The sequence below is a fragment of the Anomalospiza imberbis genome, chromosome 4, assembly GCF_031753505.1.
Source record: "Anomalospiza imberbis isolate Cuckoo-Finch-1a 21T00152 chromosome 4, ASM3175350v1, whole genome shotgun sequence".
Lineage (NCBI taxonomy): Eukaryota > Metazoa > Chordata > Aves > Passeriformes > Viduidae > Anomalospiza > Anomalospiza imberbis.
In genome coordinates, this window is record NC_089684.1 from 17,934,886 (window position 1) to 17,952,181 (window position 17,296).

The window sequence follows — 17,296 nt, forward strand, 5'->3', positions numbered from 1 at the left end:
TCTTTTTAGGGGCAATTTAAATATTGGAATCTTTCTTTTCTTTGGGTTTTTACTGCTACCGTAGGATGTATTTTGAAAATAGGTTTTATCAGAACAGAGCATAAGGAAGCCTATGCAAAAGGTGTAAAGTTGAATTGTATATTGCAAAGATGCTTTTCATCCTTCCTTCTGACTGCACAAGACCAATTTATATAGACTGTTAACCCTTCTAAAATAATTTCTGGGTATTGGTATATAGTTGTTTCAAATGTTATTGGCCATATGCTATGCAAATGTTAAATTCAGATAATTTATTTTGGCAAATGGCTTTCAGAGGATCTGTTAAATTAGAAAAAGGAAATATGAGGTTAAGGAGAGAAATTGAGGTGTTTTTGTATGATCTTTTGCAACACATTTAACTGCAAATGTAGTATTCTTTTTTGTATTTACCCTTGGTTTTGAAATGTTCAGAAGATTATTTAGCCATCCAACATTCTCCCTGCCACAGTACAAATTTCAATATACTATACTTTGCAAAATACTAAGGAGATGGATATCAAAGAGCTCTGCCCTTTTCCCACCCTTTCCATAATATTCTAATTTACAGGAGTGGTAATGAAGAAAAGCTGATGGCTTTATTGACTCCTTTAAATGTGAACTGCCATGCAAGTGATGGGCGTAAGGTAAGTTAATACCTGCTTTATATTTCAATTATTTAAGAAAGGCCAATTTAAACATACTGGTAAGCGTAGATGTATAAACCAAGAGAATGTATTTGGGGGGGGAACCTGTGATGCATTTTCACCATAAAATTAAATGTTGGTATACTTGACACTGGCAGTTGTGACAGATTAAGTCGGCCGATGTGGGTTTTGTGTATGTCTTTTGAATATCAAACCCTGGTCTACATGTAAAAGAAACTTTAAGACCTTTTGTAAGAAAAACAAAATGTACTGTTGCAGATGGATAAAATAACTAAGGGAAAAAAGTTATTATTTGTATTTGAACATTGTCTGGGTGAGGTGCTTGTTATTCAGCTTAGCTCCTAATACACTGCCACGTAGACTGGCACTGTATTGCTGTGTTTAACACCCTCTGCATTTTCTTAAATTTTACATTATTGTTTTGACTTTCTCTGGCAAAGATGTTTGAATGAGTTAAATTAAGAATTAGGCTGAAACTGGAGGAGGGAAGAACATACGGAGTGAGAAGTGGATCCTATGATTTTTGATGTTTTAGACTTCGAGATGATAGTCTGTCTAGACTGTTGATTTACAAATGTTGGGTGGTGGGGTTTTTTTGGTATGATTTGTTGGGGTTTTTTTTTGGTATTTTTTAACTGTGTACCAGAATGTTTTTAACATGTATCTGTTAAAGTCTTTCACCTGTAACAGTACATCTTATTTTTGGAGAGAAAAGCATGGGAGTGTTTTCTTTTATAGTTTTTTTTTTTTTTTTTCCGATGGAGTATGTTGAGGCATAGTATAAACCTCTGCCCATCCTGGACCTGTTGTGGAACAGCCCAGTTCCACTGAAATCAGTAAAGATAGGCCAGTTTACACCTTTTGATTAAAAGGTATGTTGTTACTGAATATAAAAAAAATACAGCTCCATTGTACAAAAATTCCTGGGTTTTATACACATTTTAAAATGTTTCTCAATTGTAACGTCTACCATACATACTATGTGATGGAAAATCCAGACAGTTTTTTGCTTTTTTACATTTATCACTGATTGAAAGTTGATGCTTCTTCCAGGTTTCGAAAACAATTGATTTTATGAACTGAGGACAGGCAATTGAACAAGGGCTTTATTTAATTTAGCAGTGTTGGAATTGATGAAAGACTCCCCACAGTTTAAGATTAAACATATTGCCCATATTTCTTGAATTTCCTTTTCTTTTTTTTAAGACTTTGCTGTTTGAGTAGAAATGTGTTTAGGTATTAATAGTGCCCTGTGTTATAATTAAACAGGGTGGTGTATAGCAGTGCATTACTGAATAATTGAGCCCCCATCACTATTGATCTGAGGCCAAATGCAGAGTTATGACTTCTGTCAGCAGGGCAATGAATGAGCCCTTGCAGATGTTTTCTTTAACATTTATCACTTCAAAGTAAAAAAAAAAATTACAAAGCTTTTAAAATTCATATTGAGATAGCAGAAAGTATTTATGTATTATTGCAGCCTCTGAATTAGCAAATTTATGCCCAAAGCTTGGAAAGCATATTGCAGTTAAAGCTCCTATGTGTGGACACTTTGAAAATATGTTTGGTTGGTTTTCGGTAAGTGCACTGGTTTCTGAAACTCCTTTTAAGATGCCTTGCTGTTGATATTAGTTAGCTTTTTAAAAATTATGTCTAACAGATACATTCTTTTCCTACCACCACATATGTACAGGCTATGGAAGGTTTACTAATGCTTTGTAGTAAGCATGCTATATAACTGTTAAGTAATTTGTAAAGCAAAGCTTTCAGGTCCTGTTCTAGTGCAAGTTCACTTGGGGTTTGATCATTTTAAGCAATGCAAATTAAGAGAGCTTGTAAATGGAAGTCTCCACTGGTGTAGCTGCCTGTCATTGATCTGTGGTGATTTACACTAGCTGTGAATTTGTGCATTTTGGAAGTTGCTTTTTGCATTCCTTGATGCTTTTAGTAATTATGTTTTGCAGATCTTCTGAGCATTCAAACCTCAAACTTAGGACAGCGGAAGGCCACAATTTTAATGCAGCTCTCAGGGCCAGGAATGCCGACTCTGCAGATTGGCCCGAGATTCTCGGCATCATGCTTATTCTGCAGTACAGCTGTACCCACAAACTCTTTCCTCAGTCTGTGTATTCCTTGATTTTTCTGAGATGTCCAGCTCTAGTCTAGTGATAAGGGAACACTTAGCTGTGTGGGTGAAGAAATTGAGTTCCAGTACTGAATGGGTAATTATTTTTTCTGTATTAGGAGATGATAGTGTTTTTTTCCCATACTTGGGGGTGCAGCTGTATGCAGTTTATCATTTCCCCTCCAGGGGATTTTTCTGTGTCCCATGCATACTAACATCTGGGGTTCTGGATTTCTCAAACACCACATGTGCTGTGAAGTTGTGCTTTATAGAATGGGTAAAAGGAGTGGAAAACTCTGACAATATCTTGCTGGTTTGAAACCAGCTAAGGTTGAAAATAAGAAAGATTTATTGCATTCTGCGTGCTGCTTGCAGCTTTTTTGAAAAGTATTGACAGCCAGAGTCTGATTCCTACTGGATAGGATTCCATGATTCTAAAACAGTTACATCTGGTGCTGATAACAATTGCTCCATCTGTTTGTTTAGGATAGAGGTCAAGACAAATAGGAATGAAAACTGAGCCTCCTTCTTCCCCTCCAAAGTCACAGTTTAGGTAGGTTATGGTCATTGCAGAAACGTTCACAATACTGAAGCTTTTGAGCTGTTGTCTGAAGAGGGAGTATATTCTGTGTGGCTTCTCTTGCCGTTATCTTCTGGAGGGAAAAATGAAGGAATGTGCAAAACAAAAGCAATTTTAAACATGAACTGAAGCGTTTCTGCATGCCAGGGATCACGGTAGTTTTGGGGGGTTTTGATGACCAAAGAAAATCAGCAATAATATCTCAGGAACTGTGATTTCATTGAGCTGGGTAATGATTGATTTTTGTGCAAGTACTGGTTTATGTGCCTGAGTGTCTATGAGGGCACAAATAATGAGCTATAAAGTGCAGAAGTATATGGTACTGTGTAAGCAAATGAGTATTACACAAGGGTAAATTTCACAAAACCTGTGTTTTTAAAGCTGTCTTATTTGTTTACTTTTTTAAAAGCAATGCTTGAGCTGAAATATAATTGTAATTTTTCATGGCAATAAGTCCTACTTTGATGTTGGTGTTTTTTAACAGGAGACTGGAAATTTGCACAATTGTTAGGATGTGGTGTTGTGTGTAAGGCAATATTTACATGTTGCATCATTTCTGTTCACATCGCCTCACCAAGTATTGGAACAGAACTTAGGTACAGTGCACAGCACCTGCATATTGCTGTGGGTCTGAAATTTCCCTGCATTCTGCCTTTGAGTTCTGCTGGTCTTCTGGGCCTTTACGTTATCTGTAGAAGTAATGACTGCTAGAAGACAAGCCCATGGTTTTGGTCTTAGCAGATGATACTGAATTTCACGCTGTTAAGCCAAGGCATCTATTTACGTGTTTATCTATGTAAAGGTGCGTAGGCTTTAGAGCCTCTTTTATTTTCTCTCAAATATTTTCCTCTGGGGTTGTCTTTTTCAAGACTTAGTTATGAGTGAATTTCCAAAAAATAATTTTTGACTATTTTAAATCACCAGGTTCCTCTGCTGGAAATTAAAGCTGTATTACTTTATCACAGAAGCTGGATTTCTGACTTGTTACAACAGTCTCTGCTTACCTAAAGCGGTGGCAAGAGACAGGTTTAAAACTGCACATACAATGGTTGCAGGTTGAGTAGAAGCACTTAGTCCACTTATTTCCTTCAGGAAACTGATGTGAGCACTTGAAAGCTGTTTATGGAAGAAATTGATGTTGCCTCCATTTTAAAAATGAAGAAGTATCTGAGCTGATAAGAAAGCATTAGTTTCAGCAATTCAGATAAGAACTCTTTTCCACAAAATACTTCCCACATGACTAATTGTAACTTTCCAAAGTGATCTGCATCCAGCTGACATGGTAGCTATTAGCAATAGGAGGTTGGATTTTTGGTTGTACATAATATCCTGCCCCTGCACTGCATTATACATGCTCAGATCATGCTGGCACTAAAATACTCAGGTGTTGGTTGAATAAAACCTTTTCTTATGCAAAAGAATCCAACTCCTCTGGTAAGGAGTTATCCAAAAACCAGTTTGTTGGGTGGTCTTCTCAAGGTCCATCTCTTGAAGTAGACCAAATATCTAATATTTTGACCTCTTAGGACCATAGAAGAGTCATTAACTAAAAAATAAAATGATTGCTTTGTACTTTGAAGTAAAGCTTCTGTTGCGGCTGCATTTTGTATTTACATTTTTTATCAGCCATATGAAAAACAGAGAATACAATGGCATTGCCTATGACAGCATGATCTCAGGTATTAGTTCAACTTGAGGCAGGAATTGCTACCAGAAGGCAGCACAGAATGCAGTTCCTACACAGCTACATTGTTTTCTGTCCTGCACCTCCCTTCCTTGGAAACTAGAAATGTTATTTTTGCGACAGGTGAATCAGGGATCCTGCAAACAACACACCTCAGTTTTTCCTTGCATGGGACCATCCAGTACTGTGGATAATGTAGTGATCCCATGGGAAAAATATAGGCAGTTAATTAAAATGCCATTTCTATCGTGCACGTGATTCTACCTCACTTATTGGCACTGTTGTCTTCTGACTTGTAGTGTCCCATTGTTTATTCCCAGTTTTCAGTCCTTAAGATCTCCCATTACCAGTCTTTGGTATTTTGCTTCTGCAATGCCTTTGTTGTTACACCTTTCCAAACTAGCTGTTGACAACCCTGGATCCAAAATACCAGTAACAAGGCTCTTCATTAAACTTTGTGAGTCACAGGAGACATACTTGCCTCTTGGTTTTGACTAAAGCTGTTGCTTAAGCCTGTTCTTTCCTGCTATAGGGATGTTGGTTTTTCTCATGCATTCCGGTTCATTGCAATCTCATTCCGGTTCATGCAATCTCATTCCGGTTCATTGGCACAGGGTTCAGATGTAAGAAATCCAAGTGTGAGAAGGTCTGCAATGCAGTGCTGAGTAGCAGCATCCTTGGCCTGAGGTAACCACTGCAAAAGATCTTGAGAACAAAGAGCCCCTCAGCTTTTGCTATATGACATCCCTGATACCAAGTAGTATTGGTAGTAAGTAGTAGTTGGATGAATTGCAGATTCTTTCCCTTGCTTCCTCTGTGTCTTTCTCTCTATTGAGAGATCAGCCTGTAAACAAAGGGCTGGTAAAGAGAAATTAAATTCTAATAGGATCAGCTGAGTTATGTCTCCTCTTACCAGGGAGTCTCCAACTTGCTGCTGGTAAGTGAATTTGCCAACCCCTGTTCCACAACTCTGGTTGTTTGCAGCCATTTTCAGAAAAAATCCTGCAATTGGTAAGAAAATTGGTGTACCTTCCAATTTCTGAGTCTGTATGGAACAATTGATCCACATTTTCACAAGCTTTCCCTTTACAGTTATTAAGCATACAGACTTGGGTAGAGGTTTAAATTCCCTTGTAATATTCTTGGCTCTAGGAGCTGGGGGTTGAAGAAAAATGCCACGTACTGCAAGATGTGAACACATTGTGTGCTGGTGAAACTGTAAACCTTCAAAATTGTGTGCATTTTCTTGTGCTGTGGAATAAAAATCAAAACGAATACTGCATAAGTCCATAGGTCTGTTTGTTCTGTAAATGTCACAGAGATTATATGCAGATGGGTGTGGAATATATTTTGGAAGAAACTATTTCACATACAATAAAAAAAGTTGTTTGAGTATTAGGAAAATCTACTTTTCTACAGACGAAAGTTGTTTATTTGAGCAAAAGACTTCTGAACAGATAGCCAATGTAAGGCCATATGTAAGGCCTTATCATGCCCAAGGGTATATCTGAATGTCAGTGTGGACTTCACGTTTGGAGATTTTTGTCATATGTAATATCTTACCTAGTTTCGCAATTTGCATTTCACCTTTCTCAAAGTTTTACGAACTCTTCTGCTGGTATACATTGTTTGTTTGTGTGGCTTGTAAATACAGTCTCTACTCTTAAGGCTTATCTACAACAAATAACTAACTAGTGCAAACGAGAGGAGCAGTGGAATAATGGAGAATAATAGTTAACTGTGTATTATTCTTGGTTCAGAATGAGTGCCTTCTCCTTCATTAATTTAATAAAATGAAAAGATTAAAAATTGTTTCATGAAATGTCATTTTGTTTCAGAAAAAAGACAGCTCCACAAAGCCAAAACAGTTATTTCAGAATAACTGGATAGACAAGCCCTCGCTAAATCTGCTCACTTGCTGCTTACTAGCATAAATGCCGGTCTGGTTTTGATGAAATGCTATAGACTCAGTTTTGTGGGTGGAGAATGTGCAGATTTTGGGTTCTATATTTGTGGTCCTGCAAAGATTTGCCAGAAGTTTCCTGATGTGCAATTACAGCACTGTGGAACTGCAATTATCAAAATAAGCAATAACTACGCAGGCTGTTAGCTGATGTTGGCTTGTGTAATGCTCTGGCTGATGACTTCTAGACACTGCAGTCTTTGTTGGCACTGATCTTGTGTGTTTCATGAAACACGTGTGTATCAAGGTTATATCTAGGGGTGTGAGCTGGTAGATTGATAAATAGAATCACAGAATGTCCTGGCTTGGATGGGACCTTAAAGATCACCTAGTTCCAGCCTCCCTGCTTTGGGCAGGGATACCTTTCATTAGAGCAGGTCAAATATTTGAGTCAAATATTTTAAATCAAATCCTGCACACAAAATTGAAGGTATTTTCTGGATTTAGTTAATGGTGTACTGTAAAAAAAAAAAAAAAAAAAAAAAAAAAAAAAAAAAAAAAAAAGGTGACATTTCCAACATTACAAGAACATTACAAAGCATGTGTCATAAGGTTTGTGTTGTGCCTTGGGCAGAAGTGCCCAATGCCATATACGTACAAAGAACATTAAAAAATGATCACAACTGTGTTTTGCCTTTAAAACACTATTTTGTTATAAAAAGATAGTGCCCAGGCTTTATGCATGTTAGAAAAAGTGACAAGTTACGCACTTTCTTATGCTGTGATCCTATCTTACTTCATCTGCCAAGCATGATCAAAGTGGGTAACATGAATGCCTCTGCCGACTTTCTATGGTATAGATGACGTGGCTTAATTTCTATCCCTGGTGTCACTTTTAAAACCTTTTATATCCAAAGATGATACCTTTTGAATAAAATGTAAAACTGATCTACTTGCCTTTAAGTTTCTGTTGCAAGATCTTAAATATTTTCCCTAAAACATTTCAGTGAGTATCCCTTCACGTAGTATTTGAAGTGTACTCTGTCATGTCCACAAATAGAAATTGGGCACCAAAGGACTAGAAAGAAATTGTTTACTCTGATTTCATTCTCTTTGTATTGTTCTCTAAGATTCAAGAAATCTCATTTGTTAGATCTTAATTAATGTGCTCTTCAGGAAGCCTCAAATGTGTTGAAGGCATGGGGGTTTTTTATACCCGAACTGTTTTCCCCTTGATGATTAGCTTCACACAGGAGATGACTTCTCGCATTAGGCTATTATCCATCTCTTGTCAAGAGAAAACAAGTCAAACTGGCAGATTTGGGCAGAGCTGCCATGTAATATTTTATGCACATTAACTAAAAGCTGTGTTCTGGTTTTGGCTCCTAACAGCTCACATAGCATCCAGAAGCTGAGTGCTGATAATATTTCTTCTACTGTGATCTCAGGAGTGGAGCCCTTTCCTTCACAGAGCTTGCTGAGATTGTTTTAAATTGAAATGCAGCAGCTCAGTCCAGGGACTGAGCTGCCTCTCTGATTTCTCCCAGCACATCAGTTATCACTTGCTCATACAACCTCATCATTGACTTCAGAGGTTGTATGGATAATTTAGAGTGATCAATTTAGTTCTAAATGAAAAGAACTGCAAATACTTATGTGCAAGGAGAGATGTATTTACGTAACCATTTTTAAAAGCATTGTTTAAGTTGACTGAGCAGGCAGCAGATGAAGGATAAAAGGGAAGAAAAAAGCCAAAATGCATTGTCATTGATGAACAAGAAAATTGAGATTTGATTAGTCTTTTCCAAGTAATATTATTTGTGACTACTTATCAAAAAAACTTATTTCTTACAAGTGAAACACTTTAGAATATTCATATTCTAGTAACCACTGCTTTTCAATTAGAATTACAAGATAAATTCTCTGCCTTTTTCCCTGTATTTTGCAAGACTGCTGTTCAAAAGGAATAGTGAAGGCTATTTGATAGGATTATAAAGTAATTTAGTTCTCAAATTTGCAAATTATCATGGTAATGCAAAAAGACCATTTTGTATATTTAATTTTATTAATTATTTTATATTTCATGTTTTAAATTCCAAAATGTAAGGTGTTCTTATTGCATACTTGGCACTGGAGCTGAAATGCAGTCAGGTATGCAAGTGTTGCTCATAACAGTTTATTCTGACCCAAGTTTCAATAAAATGGGTGAAGTGCTGATTTGACAGAGAGAATGGTCAAATTAATTTATTCCTTCTTAATAACATGAAGATATTATGAACTGAAGCCTGGAAGGTTTCTAGTTGGAAGGGGAAAGTGGGGAAGCAAAGTAAATACACAAAGGAGAGAAGTAGTAAAAATAATAAGATAGGTAAAAAGAAAAGGAAAATAAAGGATTTTTAGTTGCCTGTAGTAGGAAAAACATTGATGTACATACAGACTGGGGAACGAGAGGCTGGGGAGCAGCGCTGCAGGAAGGGAGCTGGGGGTCCTGGTCCATGGCAATTGAATGTGATCATTGTGCCCTGGCAGCCAGGAGGGCCAACCCTGCCCTGGGGACATCAGGTACAGCCAGACAAGGGAGGGGATTGTCCTGCTCTGCCCTGCACTGGGATGGCCTCACCTTGAGTGCTGGGGGCAGTTTTGGGTGCCACAACATAAGAAAGACACTGAGCTGTCAGAGAGTGTCCAGAGGAGGACAACAAGGATGGTGAAGGGCCTTGAGGGGAAGCTGTGTGAGGAGTGGCTGAGGTCACTTGTTCTGTTCAGCCTGGAGGAGAGGAGACTGAGGGGAGACCTCATTGCAGTTACAGCTCCCTGGTGAGGGGAAGAGGAGGGGCAGGCACTGATCTCTTCTCTGTGGTGACCAGTGACAGGACCTGAGGGAATGGCCTGAAGTTGTGTCAGGGGCAGTTTAGGTTGGATATCAGGAAAAGCTTCTTCACCCCGAGGGTGGCTGGGCACTGGAACAGCTCCCCAGGGAAGTGGTCACAGCACCAAACCTGATAGAGTTCAAGAAGCTTTTGGACAATGCTCTTGGGCACATGGTGTGACTCTTGGGGTGTCCTGTGCAGGTCCAGGAGTTGGATTCCATGATCCTTGATGGGTGTCTTCCAACTCAGGCTATTCTATGACTCTATGAAAGATTTTGACAGCAAATGGTAAAAGAAGAGAACGCAACAGCAAAAAAACCCAGCATTTTTGGTTCTCTGGTGATTCAGTGTGCATCTTCTTCAGATTGCTAAAAATGGCTATGCTGGATGCAATGATACTGTGAGTAGTTTCTGTGTAGTGTTCTGCCATATCTTCAAGTCAGCGTAGATCTCCTTTCAGTGTTAAATAACATCAGCCACATTCCTTTAGGAGAAGAGAGTGGATCTTTAGTGTAATTTTTTCCTTATGTAGCTCAGCAAGCCATTATTCCCTCAGCTGTCGTTATCTATCACCAAAGAAACAGCATATACTCCTCTGCTCATCTGATAATCCATCTCAAAGTTCCTCTCCCTGTGTCATTGAGTGCTGCCAGAGATGTATTCTGTGCTTCTGAATCTGGGAAAACTACAAATGCTGCTTCATGGTGAAAGCCCCAGAATTTGTTTTTCATTCTGCAGTTTCATCCCCAGCTACACCTTCATCATATGCATGTAGAAATGGAAGAGATTCTTATAAAATCAGTTTTCTGAGAATACTATGGTTTTGTGAGAAATGTTACTCAATTTTTCTGACACATCCTCTGTGGAACTGTTTTGCCAAATGGTGTTTGAGATACATGCATATACAGAAGAGTTTCAGGGAAGGGAGGAGGTGTTGCATTTTAATTCTTGTTTAGGAAGAGGTCAAAGGTTACTAGTGCCCCATTTAGGGGATCTGCTGTTTGTGAAATTCTTCAGAGATCAATGGTGTTCTTATTTAAAGACTGAAGTGTCTCTCCCAGCCCTTTACCTTTTTCCCCTTAGTCTGTGTTTCTAGGTTTGTTTATGAAAGTAGTGACAAACCCCTGCAGCGCTACAGATTGAGGACAGAGTGGCTGGACAGCGGCCAGGCAGAAAAGGACCTGGGGGTGCTGGTTGGGAGCAGCTGAACGTGAGCCAGCAGAGTACCCAGTTGGCCAGGGCCAGTGGTATCCTGGCCTGTATCAGCAAGAGTGTGGCCAGCAGGACAAGGGAGGTCATTCTTCCCCTGCACTCGCCACTGGTGAGGCCACACCTTGAGTGCTGTGTCCAGTTCTGGGCCCCTCAGCTTAGGAAGAATGTTGAGGTGCTGGAGCAGGTCCAGAGAAGGGCAACAAGGCTGGTGAAGGGTCTGGAGCACAAGTCCTGTGAGGAGCAGCTGTGGGAGCTGGAGTTGTTTAGCCTGGAGAAGAGGAGGCTCGGAAGAGACTGTATCACTGTACAGCTGCCTGAAAGGAGGCTGTAGCCAGGTGGAGGTCAGTCTCGTCTCCCAGGCAGCCAGCAACAGGACAAGAGGACAAAGCCTTAAGCTGCACCAGGGAAGGTTTAGACTGGACATGAGGAAGAATTTATCCACAGAAGGAGTGATTGGTCATTGGAATGGGCTGCCCAGGGAGCTAATGGAGTCACCATCCCTGGAGCTGTTCAGGAGGAAACTAGATGTGGCACTCAGTGCCATGGTCTAGTTGACAAGGTGACGTTCAGTCATAGGTTGGACTCAGTCTCAAAGGTCTTTTCCAACCTAGTTGATTCTGTGATTTCCTGTTCTACCTTATTTTTACCTTGAGATGAAGACACTCCAATTATTTCTTTGTCTACCCCTGTGCAAGATCACGCTTGTCATCCTGTTGGTCCTTCCCTACACTAGGCACGTAGGTGATTGAAAAAGCTTTTCTCTCATAAATCTCCTGCCCCCTTATTTGTCAACACTTAGCCCAAGTTACAGTACAACAGGGTCACTGTGTTAATGTGTGGAACTGATGCCAACCCTTGTCATGTGGTCTTAAAGGTTCAGACATACAATCAGAAAATTGTGTAGTCTCTCAAAGGTCAGATCTACTAGAGAAGCATTCAGTAGTCAGTCGTTTGGACAGTACCTTCCCCTGAGAAGGAATAGATTTGAATACTCACTGGATATGAGGAGCTGGTCTGTCACCCAAGCAGTCTCTTCCAAATGAGGCCTTACTCTGTCAGTGTTTGCAGTATTTTTAGTCTTCTCTTTCTGTGTTTTTTAAGTTTTTTCCTTGAGCCCTAGCACTGCTGTGTCTGTGCAATCAAGCTGGTTTTGTCTTTGCTGGTTTACAGCTCAAAACAGTTGGTTCCTCACCAGCGCCACCCCTCATGTGCCAAGAGATCATCTGATATACCAGACCTCTAAATTAAGATACTGATTGACTTGCAGATTCTGAATTGGTGAGCTGTTCGGTTCATTTTCCCTGTCATTAGCTGTTAGAAAGCAGTATGTGAAATCTGTGACATGATGTTTTTTGGAATTTTACTATACTAAACCTGTCCAGTTCAATAATCTAATTAATTACTACTGTCTATATTCTGAAGATGAAGCAGTTAAATTCCCACTGAAAACAGTGGAGTGAGAAATGTTTTCCTTCAGCATTTTGTAATTCTTGTCTTCAGGATTTTTTTTTGTTCGTAGGGGTGTTAGTTTGTTTCTTGTTCATTATGGTTTTTTAACATAAGAAAAGTAGTTTAAGCGCCTCACCTCTGTGCTTATCTCCAGAGTTGCAGCTAGCTCATCTACAGTCAGCAGTCTGTAGATGAGCTAGACTCCAGACATGACCTGTTTTCCTGAAGCAGCATCTATAAGTTTGTCCCTAAAGCATAATTGTCAACCACGAATTTAAATAACTCAGTACTGCTATAAAATGACCAAGGAAGCTGCATGACAAGTCATGTGGCTGGTGAACAGAAGCATGGACCCTTTCCTGCTCATTAAAATCATACTTATTCAGTCAGGGATAGGGAATTTTATTTCTTTTGTACCAAATGTATAAGAGCATTATAGTAGGAATATAAAATAATTATTTTTAGTTATTTGAAATATGTGTTTATAGAAGGAAATATTTTGTATGTAAGTCCAGTCTTGGCACAATACAAACAATTGTTAATGAGCTATTTCCCAAGAAAGCTTCCAAATAAATTTAAAATGAAGGTGTAAGATGGGTGTACTGTTTAAAATTAGAATGCAAGTTGGTATCTGAGCAGCAAAGGAAAAGCTTCATCATTTCCACAGTGGAAAAGTTTAGGAATGTGTCTGCAAGATTGTGGTGTTGTTGCAACTTGTTTTCTTACCCCATTTATCAGAATGATAAAGTGGTGACAGGAGGTACTCTGCTTGCATCCGGAATGTCTTCCTGATGTGCCCTCATGATTGATGTGGTTCATTTTAGAGATGTCTGCAAGAGAGCAGCATCAAGCACAGACTACTGTGATTGGAAAGAAGGATTCTGTCATAAATTCTAACACAGTAAAGAGAAAGTTGTTTGCTTTGCCAGGAGTCAGGACATCTTTCAAAACATTTTTATGCAAAACTATTAAACAAAGGTCTCTTCTGTGATTAGAAACCCCTGTGCTCTTCTCTTAATTCAAAAGAGGTGAAGCACTTCTCTTAAGGGAGTTTGTAGGACAAACTACAAGAGTTTTAAGACATTTTATTGCTGTTCTCTAAGGGCAGTATGATCTGAATACAGTAAACGGGTTTTTTTAAACTACATTTGTTAAACGGGAGTTTGCTGCATACCTGCAGTTTCCAAATCTACTAAACCTGAAGAAAATTAGACACAATATAAAAAGTCACAAATATTAAAGTCTGCATGAAACATTTTAAAATCCCTCTTTTTTTTTTTTTTTTTTTTTTTTTTTTTTTTTTTTTTTTTTTTTTTGTGCGTGTCCTCTGTCAGCAGGATATTGTAGAAGAGTTGACAATAAGCATACAAATATCCTTAGGTATTTTTTTGCCAAGCTTTACTTGTTTCCCTGTGTAAGAGCCACCTTTACTGGTCCATATCCCTGTGGGGACCTTCTGAGCATGAGAGTAGCCATATGTCAAGGCTGGAGCTGGCCATCAAAATCAGAATGTTGCCTCTTTATTATGACAATGCCCTTCCTGTAGACAATTACACGAATTTATGGTAATTCTAAATCACTGTATATTGATGTAAATAAGATGTGTGGTGAGACCTTATTTATGTAATAATATTGTTGATTTTAATAGCCTTTGGGATGGCAAATTAAGAATGAGAGAAACACACAGATTAGGATTTTTATCAGATAGCCTTATATAAAGATTTTGGCAGCAGGAAACAAGAACAGGAGATACTAGTTTTTGAAACAGTTCCTGCAGCTGTTATTAATCATACAGATAATGCATAATATAAGATGGTTACATAAGATCCCTTGGTTTAAAGTTGCCCTTAAAATATGTAATTTGAATCTGAAGTGAAACTTTCTTCTGAGGCAGTGGCAGCATTACCGTCTAAGGGCTGCTGAGGACTCTTGAGCAAGATAAGGGAAACGGATAGTGCTTGGAGCTGGAACTCCCACGCTGCCTATGGACAGCTTGTTGAAACAAATCTTCTGATTTTAGCAGAAGCTGCTCAGAGCCTACAGTGCTGGAGGTCCCTCAGGGCCCCTTTTGTTTGATGCAGGTGAGCAGGGGATGGCAAGTCCAAGGTGGCTGACCTTGAATAGGGGTCATCAAATCAGCTCTTGGTAACAAAGCAGTGCAAAAATACCTAAGGCTCACTGACAACAGTATCAAATCTAAAAAATGCATTTCTTGTATTCCCAGGCAGCACATCATCAAAAAGCCTGCAGGCAAAAACACCTACCTTAGTATAAATAGTAGGTATATAGGTTGACAACAATTGCCATCTTGTGTACAGTGATGTTCCTTAAAGTGCTCTCAGTACCTGCTTTGGCTCAGTTACAGCTGCCATAAAGTTTTCAAATAATATGAGCATCTTGCATGATGGTCTACTTTACTTAGTAAAAATGGAGTTATACTCTTTTTAATTATACTAGCAAGTAAGCCAGTGTGATTGGCCTGGTAACTGTGAATGTGAGTCTTGGAAGGTAAGTGCCCTCTAATGATTTTTGTTAGTAAGTCTTGCCAAGTTCTGCAAGATATGGGAGGAGAGGTTAATTAATAGATTTATTGAATCTGTTTTCTTAATATTAAGTAATTAATTTGATATACCTTTCAGGTGCAGTAGACATTGCTGTCAATGGTATTTAGTTTTTACTTTCCTGATGCTATACAAATAGCATGTTAATTTTAAGAATCACTCTCAACTGACATAGTTCACTCTTTTTTTGAGAGCTCATGTCATCTAATGAGTAGTTAATGTAGCACAATATTATCTTTTAGTTACCTAAGTTCTGTAATTAGCATACAAAGTTGTAACTCCAGATTAGTATTTTTACCTATTAAATCTGTAGTATGGATGAATGCTCTTTCATATGAGAAAATAAAATAAGTTTTTAGGAATCATGGCGACAGCATCTCCCTGATTTCTCCTTCCTGAAGCATTTGTAAACACAGCATTTTTAAGTCATTTAGCCAAACTATTGAGCAACTGGCTTGTGGACACAGGGGGAGCAGCACTCCAGGTTGTCTGCTCCTGCTCCTGTGTGTGTGTTCACTTATCCTTGGCCATCAGTTAAGTGGTCTCTCTGGCCCTCTGACTCCCTGCCTCTCAGCACTGGGTGTTTGCAGTTGCAGAGTTGAAGCATGCTGCCTGGTGGAGATCTCAGCCCCATCTCTAGGGATGGGCACAGGGAGCATCAGTTGATCCTCCTTGGAGAGGGGCCACAGCACGGCACACAGCTTCGCTGAAGCTGCTGTGGGCCACAAGGCAAGGACACCAAATGTCAGGTGCCTGGCTGCAGATGAATAATTCCTGGTGTGCTGAGCAAGACAAGATACTCTGTGTTTCAGTCGTGGGAATGGGGTGTCTATGCACTTGATCGAGAGGAGAAGGAAGTAGCTCACCTTTCTGAAAGACAGGGATATAAGTTGTGTAAAGATTTGGGTTAATCCTGATTTGCTTAATTTATGTCATTTGTTGTGCAGCTATAGACTTGAAAAGCTTTGTGTTTTTTATTTTTTTTTCATTAGAGTTTTCATTAGAGAAGAATCTCTAATGAAGTTATTTGGCAAATGCAGATCAATTAACCCTAGAAATGCAAAGTGCACAGTCCCAGCCTGAGTCATAATAGTTTTTCTTTTGATTTTAAGGAGTGAGCAAGACTCTGGGGTTATGTGTCTTTATTGAGAACATCTCTGTTAATAATGTTTCCTATTAGTAAAGCATCATTTTGGAAATCTGCCATAGTTGTTTTAGAAGTGGCACACAGACAAGAAAGAATGTAGTTTAGTTGTTGTGAGGTTAAAGGATCCTGCAGTGTTCCAAACATTTAATGCTTGGCTCCAATTTTTCTGGAATCTAGACCTTTGAGTGGACAGACTTCTCTGTAGTCCATTTCAAATTAATTTAGGTTTTCTGAGTTACTAATTGAATTGATAAAACTGGATTTTGTAACCAAACCGAGGCAACTGTCAGAATAAATAGTACTGAAGTATTCTGCTAGTGTCAATAGCAGCATCATCATTATCCACATTTTCATTAGTGTTTAGTAATGCAGAAGACAATTATTTTATAATAGGGGTAGATATAAAAAGAACATATTGCCTTCTAGATTAGTCTAAATTGTTATTTCAGTAGTAGGAGCCTTAAACAGAGTAATAGCTCCTAATAATTTGCATGGTCAAATGACTTAAAGGTTGGACATTTTTGTTGTTACTGGTATTTTGTATCTTGGAAACACTCTGGGGATCTTCATGTTAGGAATGTTAAAGTTCCTTATCTTCAGTATAGATAATTATAAAGACAGGTCTTATGGAACCTTGTGTAACTACTTCCCTAAATTTACTGAGTTTCCCAGGTGTTTTTCTAAGAGATACTCTCTACTGTCATTTCTGTGTACAACCTGTGTCCTCAATGTGATACACAGGACTTTGACAACTTGATAGTTGTCAAAGTGGTTACTCTTTCTGAAGCCAAGTAGCAAAGTGTTGAGAATTTAGTAAAATATAATACAGACTGCTCCCAAGTTATGGACATATTATATATGTGTTCCTGGAAATCCATACTGTTTATGGATATATAGTATTTCTGTTTATCACAGATGAGACCATTTGTCTTGATTTTTTTTGTTTTTTAACCTCTTGATAATAGTGAAATGTGACATCTCCCCTTGTAATACTGTTTAACGATGTTTTAATGCTGACACTAAATCTATACTTGGCACAATACAGTGAGATATGTACATTTTCCCATGTTTCAAGCTGCTTT

The 17,296-nt window shown here is 38.7% G+C and overlaps 1 protein-coding gene across 2 annotated transcripts in view; it reads left to right on the forward strand.

The window, feature by feature from the left end:
* TNKS (tankyrase) overlaps window positions 1-17,296 on the forward strand; it is a 127,942-nt gene that overhangs the window by 65,898 nt on the left and 44,748 nt on the right. For both annotated transcript variants that reach the window (XM_068187316.1, XM_068187317.1), the window contains exon 5: window positions 587-662. In XM_068187316.1, the coding sequence (XP_068043417.1) occupies window positions 587-662 (76 nt within the window). The remainder of the gene's footprint in view (window positions 1-586; window positions 663-17,296) is intronic.